Source organism: Myotis brandtii, unplaced genomic scaffold (genome assembly GCF_000412655.1).
Source record: "Myotis brandtii unplaced genomic scaffold, ASM41265v1 scaffold521, whole genome shotgun sequence".
Taxonomy (NCBI): Eukaryota; Metazoa; Chordata; class Mammalia; order Chiroptera; family Vespertilionidae; genus Myotis; species Myotis brandtii.
This window is the reverse complement of record NW_005369870.1, coordinates 4297972-4308785: the sequence shown is the minus strand read 5'-3', so window position 1 is coordinate 4308785 and position 10814 is coordinate 4297972. Positions and strand designations below refer to the sequence as shown.

The 10814-nt window shown below is 41.0% G+C and overlaps 1 protein-coding gene across 1 annotated transcript in view; it reads left to right on the top strand.

Moving 5' to 3' along the window:
- The window catches only part of CCNDBP1 (cyclin D-type binding-protein 1), a 10530-nt gene extending 1443 nt beyond the window's left edge, over positions 1-9087 (top strand). Inside the window, exons 2-10 of the mRNA XM_014548733.1 lie at positions 210-366; positions 2941-3022; positions 3797-3893; positions 4064-4137; positions 4940-5016; positions 5371-5654; positions 6956-7016; positions 8309-8355; positions 8606-9087. Of these exons, the coding sequence (XP_014404219.1) occupies positions 210-366; positions 2941-3022; positions 3797-3893; positions 4064-4137; positions 4940-5016; positions 5371-5654; positions 6956-7016; positions 8309-8355; positions 8606-8720 (994 nt within the window). The 3' untranslated portion in view covers positions 8721-9087. The remainder of the gene's footprint in view (positions 1-209; positions 367-2940; positions 3023-3796; positions 3894-4063; positions 4138-4939; positions 5017-5370; positions 5655-6955; positions 7017-8308; positions 8356-8605) is intronic.
- Positions 9088-10814: the final 1727 nt, after the last annotated feature.

Below are 10814 nucleotides of genomic sequence, written 5' to 3'. Positions count from 1 at the left end.
CCCCCCCCTCCATCTGCTTCCAGCGACCCGCCTGGTCCCTCCCCTTCTCCCCTTTCCCCTCTCCCCTCCCCTCGCATCCTCTCTGCGGGGTGCCTCCCCAGGCCCACCGTCGGCACCTCGGAGGGTGAAACGTTAAACACTGGTTTTTGGAGGTGCTTTTGAGACGTCTCGGGCAGTAAGGGTGGAGAGGGAGCGCGTGATCTTTAAAGTCCGTGCAGCAGCGGCAGCCTGGTCCTGTGGGCACTGACATGGCGCCTGCCTGCCCCGCTGTCGCCCCCAGATGAGGCAGCTGAGAAGGTGTCCAGGGAAGCTACGGCTCTCACCGAAGTCTTCTCTCGACTCCCGCGGCCACCGCCGTCCGCACAGGTGGGCTTTGAGTTCCTGTGCTGCCTCCTGATTCCTTCGGCATCCTCTCTCCATCTTTCCACCTCTGAGCGCAGCCAGGGGATTTATTCTTCTTACCTGTCAAACAGGACTGCAGTTCTCACCCCCCAGGATTGCTGTGAGGACCACATTGCCACGTGCAGGGCCTGGCCTGGAGTAGGCTGGTCTTATAAGTAGTATTGGCTTAACCTAAAGTTCATTCTGGTTATTACCTTTCTGGTCATTTAAGCACTTGCTATTTGTTTTCACATACCTGACCCCCATCTAGCAGATGAGTCAGCAGGCTCAGAGGCTAGGGTTAAGGTATATAAGCAGTGAGTTAGGATTTAAATTAGGATCTATCTGATGTCTAAGCTGTACCTTTTTTGTTACGCTACATCCCTTTTTATATTCAATTATTTTTATATTAATCAGTAACTATACAGTATAAAATTTAAAAAATATCAAAGTTAAGTGTGCTACAAAGTTTATTTCTCCGTTCCCCAGTTCCTTTTGAATTATTCATAAGTATTCTATGCATATGCACATTTATTTATATATGCCTGCTTCTTTTTACACAAATGACAGAATGCCATAAACACTTTTCTGGATCTTTTTTAAAAAAATTAACGCCCTGCCCTAATCGGTTTGGCTCAGTGGATAGAGCACTGGCCTGCGGACTGAAGGGTCCCAGGTTCGATTCCGGTCAAGGGCATGTACCTTGGTTGCAGGCACATCCCCAGTGGGGAGTGTGCAGGAGGCAGTTGATCGATGTAACTCTCTCTCCCTCTCTCTTCCTCTCTGTAAAAAATCAATAAAAATATTTTAAAAATGTTAAAAAAATTAACAATATAGTTTGCAAATTGATTCTCAGCAGCACATATAAAGTTGCTCATTTCTTTGTAATGGCTGCAAGGTATTCAGTAGAGAGCATATAACCATAATTCAGGTAACCAGTACTCTATGTAGACATTTAAGCTGTTTCCAATTTGTAGCTATTATAAACAGTGCTGTAAATTACCTAATACATTCTTGGTATATGTGTGTATATTGGTAAAAAAAACAAAAAAACAAAAAACCACACACATATGCAACAACAACAAAAACAATTCCAGGAAGTGGAATTGCTAGAACAAAGACTTTATGCATTTAATAACCCCTTTATTATAAAACTAATGAAAATAAACATGTCAACTGTGACCAGGTGTGCTCTATGCCCAGTTTTTCTAGAGCTAGGTATACTGAATTTGGGATAAATTTATTTAAAAATGGCATACTCATTGCCTTATTTGATTTTCGCAGTTAATAGTTTCGTTTTCTTGCTCAATCTATATTTCCAGATGTTTTAAAATGGAAAAATACTCTTGCTGCACCTACAATGATAAACTCTCTCCCCCTACATAACTCAGAGATCTGTGATGAGGAAATGAGATTAATTATATGAGAGCACTTTAAAAACTTTATGGAAGAAAGTCAATATTTATTTCAAAGGGAGTTAGTAATAATACCTTGTTTTTCTTACCTGCCAACTCCCTTCTTTCAAATATTCTTAGGACTTGCTGCTAAAATTCACAGCTAGTAAGATACCATGAGGAGGCAGCATAGAACTATTTTCTGTACATGCTTAGGTCAGTGGTTTCATTCAGATGGAAAATTAGAATTTGGTTTTATTTGAATTATATATATTTGAATCACAATTGCTTAGGATCTCAGCATGCTAGTCTTACTGAATAATAGTTATATTTATTTTTAATTTCAGTTCCATACGGACTTTTCCTTTTATAAACTTATGTATTTGGATGTTGAAGGAATGTCAAATTGCCATAAAAGTTTCTAAACACTCTCAATCACTGTACTTATCCATCCCAGACTAGTAAACAGTTTGGGGACTGGCACCATTCTGTAGAGCACATTTTACATAGCACTGGCTTAAAATTTAGCAGCTAAATGAGGACAAGGAAGATAAGTGAAAGTCAGTGTCTGCTTAGAAGGCAAATAGTCAGCACTGAACATTGTAGAGTCCATTATTACCTTTAGGTATATTGTGATCCTGCGGAACTAGAGAAGGAGAGAGACAGACACCTGGTTAATGGTCTAAGAGGATTGGCAAACTTTTTCTGTAAAGGGCCAGATAATAAATATTTAGGCTTTGCAGGCCAGTGACGCAACTCTGCCCTTGTAGTGCAAACACAACTATAGATAATATGTAAACAAAAGAGTATGACTGTGTACCAGTAACACTATTAAAAAAAACCTGGCAGTGCACCTGACTTGGCCCAGGGGTCCATAGTTGGCCAATTCCTGGTCTAAGATAAGGTGGATATTTCACAGCAGAAATCAAGAATAAGTTTTTCCAGCTGTTTCTTCATGTTTTATTGAATTACCAGCTCAGTACCTGGTGTCCGGCTAACTTCTCTCTAGTATGTGATGAGAATAGCACAAGGCCTAACACACTAGGACTCCAGAAAGGGTTTGTGATGCTATACCGTTGTCTTCTCTCTTCCAGAGTAGAAGAGTTGACCAGATTGATCTAATCCATTTCCGTTTTCATTCTGAAATTGGTCTACCTCTTCATAGGAAGCCCAGAGGCTCTGTGAACAAGTCCATGCTGCCATCAAGGCAATTATTGCAGTATACTATTCGCTTCCCAAGGATCAGGGTAAGTCACCGTCACACATAAACATTGGGTAGACCTTGGCTAATGTGACAGCTTATGTACTGAAACTTTACCTTGCCCTCAATTTGAGCAGGTAATGTAACTTCCTCATAAAATGCAAAGATAACTTCATAATGGAAGTGACCTCTGTAAATAAGCCTTCAGCTATAGATGCTGTGTTCCCATCCCCCTCGCCTTACCTGACTCTAAGGTTTTTAATTCTCACTAGCTCCTTCCTCTCTAACCCAATATACCGTCACAGATGCTGGCTAAGTCTCAGCCCCATACCCAGGCCCAAGCTATCCCCAGTCTCCACCCATATTATATCACATCCTATTGCTGAGTTTCCTTATACATTAAGTGGCTTCCATGTCTTTTTTATTTTTTACTTTTATTGATTTCAGAGAGGAAGGGAAAGGAGAAAAAGATAGAAACATCAATGATGAGAGAGAATCATTGATCAGCTGCCTACTGGGAATAGAGTCTGCAACCCGGGCATGTGCCATTGACCAGAATCGAACCTGGGACCCGCAGGCCGACGCTCTATCCACTGAGCCAAACCAGCTAGGGCCATGCCTTTCTTATAATCAGCAGTTGGGAATGGTGGGAAGAGCAAGAAAATGACACGGGGACATAAGTCGACCTGTTTTGTGTGGGCACTCCAATTACAGCATGTGGGTGCACATTACCTTAAGTTCTGTAGTGCTTACACTCTTGAAAGTAGATGTTGGCTTCTGGAAAGAAGACCGGCTGCTTAGTCTTTGGGTTTGGCTACAGGAATCACCCTGAGGAAGCTGGTTCGGAGCGCCACTTTGGACATCGTGGATGGCATGGCTCAGCTTGTGGAAGTGCTTTGCACCACTCCAGCTCAGAGGTAGTGATGCCACGGTTGAGTATTAGTTAATGGGGTTCCTTGTATCAGGAAGGGATAAAAGCTCAGTTCAATGCAAAATTGTAGTGTAACAGAGTAATAACCAGGAGGAAGGAGCTCTTTAGGACAGGAACCTAGATTATTGATATGTCCTTATTGATTCCTTTCCTCAGCCCTGAGAACAATGACCTTATTTCTTGCAACAATGTCTGGGTTGCGTGCGAGCAGGTGCCTCAGATACCAAGAGGTGGGTAAGAGTGGGAAGTGGGTCATTGACTCTGATGGCCAAAGCAGACAGACCTCTCATACTAGCTTCCAGTTTTGTACCATATATATATTTTAACTTACATAAAGAGTTTAGTCAAATATATATACTTTATTACCAATATCAAAAGATAGGTATTAATATTTCTGCCAGTCTTTTTAGTTCTCATATTTCTTAATTCAAACTCCCCTTTTGCTGTGGCTCTGCTTCTTATTGAACCCATATGGCTTGTTCTCCTGGTCCTGCCTGCCCCAGAATCAGTATTTCTTTTCTTTAAAAAAAAAAAGCTCTTATTTATTTTTGAGAGGGAGGAAGAGAGAGAGAAACCAATGTGAGAGAGAAACATCAATCAGATCACCTGCCTCCTGCAACCCCCCCTACTGGGGATCGAGCCCACAGCCTGGGCATGTGCCTGACTGGGAATCTAACTGGTGACCTTTTGGTACATGGGACGATGCCCAACCAACTGAGCCATACTGGCCATGGCCCCAGGTTCAATATTATGAGACACACTGAAGCAGTTAGGAGGTAGAACCAGCTAGGTCAAAAATTGTGGTCATTCAAGAGGACCATTGAGAAACACCTTGTGACCATTTTACTTGCAGTGAATGATAAGCTTTTTAGCCCCCTGTTTGGATATCCAGAGGATGTATGTGAGAATTTTACATTAAACCACTGGCCTTGTTGAATGTCCTTGGCACTCCCTTCAAATGGGAACATTGTTGATTGCCCTTTGCAGACTTCAGAGAATTGTTGGGTTTCTCCTCTAATTTTTTACTTACAGATAACAAAGCTGCAGCCCTTTTAATGCTGACGAAGAGTGTGGATTTAGTGAAGGATGCACATGAGGAAATGGAGCAGGTGAGACAACGTCTATCTTTGCTGGTCATTGGAAGGCAACTGTGACTAGTAGATGAGAATTGGTTATAAAGACAGGAGATGTCCTGAGCACTGGCCGAGTAAGTCCCAGCCTCACTCCCGTCCTCCATCTCCCACCTGCACCCCATGCTGGTGTGTGATTTAGTACCACTCCCCTGTCCCATTGCTGGACTAGGAGAGAGAGAGGGTTTATGCAGTGATCCAACTCTGTCGCCATTGGTGAAGTAGCTAGCTGAGGTTTGGAACAACTCAGACATGATGCTGAAAGTACAACAGGCTTTTAAATTTTTTTTTATTTTTGGCATTCACATAAATGATGTATGTGGTATGTCTTAGGCTGTGGAAGAATGTGACCCTTACCATGGCCTCTTGAATGATGATGAGGAGGACAACTCTGACAACCATGGCGATGAACAGGATGATGTGTTGGGGTGTCCAAACAATCAGGACTCTTATTGGTCAGAGGAAGATCAAGAGCTGATAATCCCGTGCCTTGCGCTGGTGAGAGCATCCAAAGCCTGCCTGAAGAAAATCCGGAGCTCAGTGGCAGAGAATGGGAAGAAGGACCAGGTGGCCCAGCTGGATGACATTGTGGATATTTCTGATGAGATCAGCCCTAGGTAAGTGTGAGCTCTACTTGAAATATCAATTCTGATACTCTGAGCAGCAATTCTGATCTCTGCTTGTGTTGTCATCCCAGTTTTTCCCCCGGTTTCTTTTCATTTTGAAAATCTTCAAGCCTACAGGAAAGTTGAAAAAGTATTGCAGCGAGCACCCACACATATCCTTCATCTACATTCACTTATTATTCACATTATTTTCTATATCGGTTTATTTCTCTATAGATAGATGTGCCATTTTTTTCCCCACTGAACCATTTGAGAGTAAGTTGCAGACATCAATGACATTTCACCTTTAAATACTTTTATTCTTATTATATCCAAGAAATTTAACATTGAACAAATTAATATGATCTATTATTCAAATTTGCCCAGTTGTCTCTAAAATATCTTACAGAATTTTTTTTTTTAATCTAAGGTTCTGTCTTGGTGTCACATTGCATTTGGTGGTCATCTCCTTGGTCTCTTGAAACTAGAACAACCTCTGTCTTTTTTAGTCTTTTTCTTAATTGACATTTTTAAAAATCCAATTTTTTAAAAAATTGACATTAACAATTTAAAATAATCTTTGTAGAATATCCAACAATCTAGATTCATGTGACTGTTTTTTCATGATCATATATTCAACTTAAAGATTTTTTGGCAAGAATAACATAGTTGAGTGTTTTGGGCTTCTTATCACATCACTTTGAGTGTCACGTGATGTTAATTTGTCCCATTATTGGTGGAACTAAATTTGATCACTTGGTTAAGTGGTGCCCACTTTGGTGGCATTGTATGGACGAACCCCTCCTGTATTAGTTATTAAATTGGTGGTTTCAGATCCTCACATTTTTTAATGAATTGATCATGTCTTCTCCTAGTGCAATGATGGTGAACCTATGACACGTGTGTCAGAGGTGACACGCCAACTCATTTTTTTGGTTGATTTTTCTTTGTTAAATGGCATTTAAATATATAAAATAAATATCAAAAATATACATCTTTGTTTTACTATGGTTGCAAATATCAAAAAATTTCTATATGTGACATGGCACCAGAGTTAAGTTAGGGTTTTTCAAAATGCTGACACGCCGAGCTCAAAAGGTTTGCCATCACTTTCCTAGTGAAACAGGGTATATATGTGTTCAGTAAATACCCATTGAGTTGATTGTTTATTGGTTGCCCAATTTAAGGAACTGATAGGCATTTCTGGGGCAGTCATTTTCTTATTGGTTTGCATCCTTTGTTGTGTGCTAGAGCCACATAGCTGTGCTTTGTTCCATTTTTTGTTAATGGTTATTTTTACTTTCTGCCCTTAGTGTGGATGATTTGGCTCTAAGTATATATCCACCTATGTGCCACCCGACTGTGCGAATGAGTGTAAGTACCTGCGTTGATAAACCTAATTGGTAGAATTTTACCAATCACCAGCATTTTCTTTAAGCTGTAGGAAATACATTTGTGACACTTGGACATAAGTACAACAGTAATATATTTCTTACATGTGTTTTGTGCTTGATAAATATTTGCTGAATTATAGTAGCCATGAGCTCTGGTAGTACTGTTTTCTGTAACCACCTGGGTAATCATTTAGAAAAACCCAAAGACCTTAGAAAATGCTTCTTTGAAGAGAATGTCTTAATTACTGTAGTGCTTTCAGATCTTCTCAACTGAAGTCACCTGTTTCTGATTTCTGCTATAGGCAGAAATAAGTGTTCCAGAAAACAACTCTGTTCTAATATAAACACATTATGTGATTTAACCATGGAGGATCAAGTTCTTTATAAAATCTGATTATATTGTATTCTTTGAAGTCCTGGGTTCTGTGCTAGAGAGAATTCTATTTTATTTTTATAAACTCAAGTTCTTATCTCTAACGTTATTGAAAGAAGTAAACTGCCAAATGACTTATATTCTACAATCAGATGTATCAATCCTAATCATACCTGATAAGTTAAATAGTGGAAATTAGATACATCAAAGTATCTTCATAATATACAAACACCTTGAAGGAGAATAGGATTCTTTTGGGCATTAACTTTTTAAATTTGTATTCACTTTTAAAAAATTGACTTCCTAAGAAATAAACATCTTTAGCAATATGCCTTCTCAATTACCTTGAGTAAAAATATAAATATGTATTATATATTGATGGCATACATATATCCTCATGTTATCTTGTCATTGGTGTTCTTAAAATTCTGTACATAGATTTTTAAAAAAGAATTAGAATTTAAAAAATATTTTTTATTATTGATTTTAAAGAGAGTATGGGAGAGAGAGAGAAACATAGCTTGTTTGCCTCCAATATGTACCCCTATGGGGGACCGAACCTGCAACCCAGGCCTGTGCCCTGACCAGGAATCAAACCGGCAACCTTTCGGTACACAGGACAGTGCTCAACTGACTGAGCCACACTGGCCAGGGTTATACGTAGATTTTTAAAAAGAAAAACATTAGTTGTTTCTACTATATGTTTAGAACTATCAGAAGTTGGGACAAATTCAGATTATATTCTTCCTTTTGCTGTTTTATTAATTTAAAATATTTTTTAAAAAATCTTGTAAAAGTGTTGCAGCAACAGTATTATTAGGATTTGGCTAAATAGTAAAGAATCCAAAATCAGGGTGAGTCCTTACCATAAAAATAAACCTTCTCTGTTTCTTTTCTAGGCTGCAAAACTTGTGTCTGTTCTAAAGAAGGCACTTGAAATTACAAGGTGAGTATGAGGACTTCTCCCCAAATAGATGTTTGAGAATAAACCTATCCAGCCATTCTCAACTCCCAAACCCCCATTTGAAGGAGCGGGTATGGAGTTTTCTTTCAACTTCAGTTGTGGAGCAGCTGAGCTTCTGCAGAGAAACTTGCCTTTTCTTAATTTAATTTCCTCTGTGCTTCCTGTTGAAGATATGTTTTCCTTTGACAATATAATAAATTTCATTTCTTTTTTCCCCCCATTCCATTCACAGAGCGAGTCATGTAACCCCACAACCAGAAGATAGTTGGATCCCTTTACTCATTAATGCTGTTGATCATTGCATGGACAGAATCAAGGAACTCACTCAGAATGAACTTGAATTATGAGTTTTCAGGCTCATTTGTACTCTCCTTTCTCCTTTTCTGACTGTCAGAGCCAGGCTCTGATGTCTGTTTTTAAAATGGGGCTAGAATGTTTTCTGGTTTGAAAAGGAGTTTCTGTCTGTATTTATCAAGAGGCACTATTACCAAAGATTGTTGGTTAGGCCAGACTGGCAATTATTTATAAAACGTATGAGTATGATATATTTTTCTGTGCTAGCTACAAAAGATAATGGCATGATTTTGTGTTTCTGAATCGCCTCCCAGAGATTCCTGGGGAAGCTGCCTCATTCCCTATTTGCAATAAAGTATATTGTTTCATTGTTAAAGTTGTTGACAATCTCAATAAAATACTAACCTGCCAGTGCTTAAATGAGTACTCCTCCAAAGTTTCTTTCTACCAGAAATACAGGTGGAAACTAAAACATTGCTTTTTTTTAGGCTTAAAAGTCTGAAGATCTGATTCTGTTCAGAAGTATACATAGAACAGAACACTTGACTTTAAAGAAAGTGACTCCAAAGCCCCTCTTAGTAATTGAGCATGTTATATAATATCATTATTCTTATAAGTCCTTCTGAATGTTATTACAGGTCACTCCATGCCTCTAAAATTATTTTGTGGTATTGAGCTCATTTGTTAAGTTCGTTCACCTTGTTGAACCAGATTTGTTTTTCTCATACATACCTGTATTGTTTTGTGTTATATATTACATGTCCCCAGATATAAATACAAAATTAAAAGCAAAAAAAATTTAATTGATCTTTTAGAGGAAGGGAGAAAAAGAGAGAGAGAGAAACATCGATATATTGCCTCCTGCACATGCCCCAACTAGCAATCGAACGTGGGTACGTGAACAGGATGACTTTCAAACCAACCAAGCCATACCGGCCAGGGCTAAATACAAAATTTTTATAAACCAAAAAATTTTAAATGTATAAGCTTATATAATGTTAAGTGTCTCTTTAGTTAAATCTTTTGCAAAATCATCACCAACCTATATAATAAAAGGGTAATATGCAAATAGACGAAACAGCAATCAAAGCTTAATATGCTAATGATATGCTAAGGCTGCTTAACTGCTTGCTATGACTTGCACTGACCACCAGGGGGCAGACAGTCAACTAGTCTACCAGTTGCTATGATGTGCACTGACCACCAGGGGGCAGATGCTGCGACCGGTAGGTTAGCTTGCTGCTGGGATCTGGCTGATTGAGCAAGATGGGCCCGACATTCCCTGGAGCCCTCCTGCGGTCCCTCTCTGGCCCATCATGCATTGGTGGGGTCCCTCAGCCTGGCCTGCGCATCTTGCAATCTGGGACCCCTCGGGGGATGTTGGAGAGCCGGTTTCAGTCCGATCCTACAGGCTACTCCCCTTGGGAGGGCGCCAGATGCAGGGCTCATGGCTGGCAAGCACTGCTGCGGCAGCGCGAGCCTCTCCCGATCAGGACTGATTGGGCACAAGCCCGCGGCAGGCACAGTGGGGCTGGGATGAGCGGGAGCGGCAGTAGGAGCTGCAGGCGGCGTTGGACTGCGGGTTTCAGCCCAATCCCTGCAGGCCACCCAGAGGGACCCCACCCATGCACGAATTCGTGCACCGGGCCTCTAGTCCTATATAATAAAAGGCTAATATACAAATTGACCCAATCACGAATGACCGGTCACTATGACACGCACTGACCACCAGGGGGAAGACACTCAATCCAGGAGCTTCCCCCTGGTGGTCAATGCACTCCCACAGGGGGAGCGCTGCTCAGCCAGAAGCCAGGCTTAAGGCTGGCGAGCGCAGTGGCAGTGGTGGGAGCCTCTCCTGCCTCCACGGCTGCGCTAAGGATGTCCGACTGCCGGCTTAAGCCCACTCCCCATGGGAAGAGGACCTAAGCCGGCAGCCAGACATCCCCCAAGGGCTCCCGGACTGCGAGAGCACAGGCTGGGCTGAGGGACGCCCCCCCACTCAGTGCACGAATTGTGTGCACTGGGCCTCTAGTATACACTAATAAAAGACAAAGATGCTAATTGACCGTACCTTTCCTATGCCCTAAGCCATGCCCACCAGCCAATCAGAGCGACTATATGCAAATTAACCCAACCAAGATGGCGGC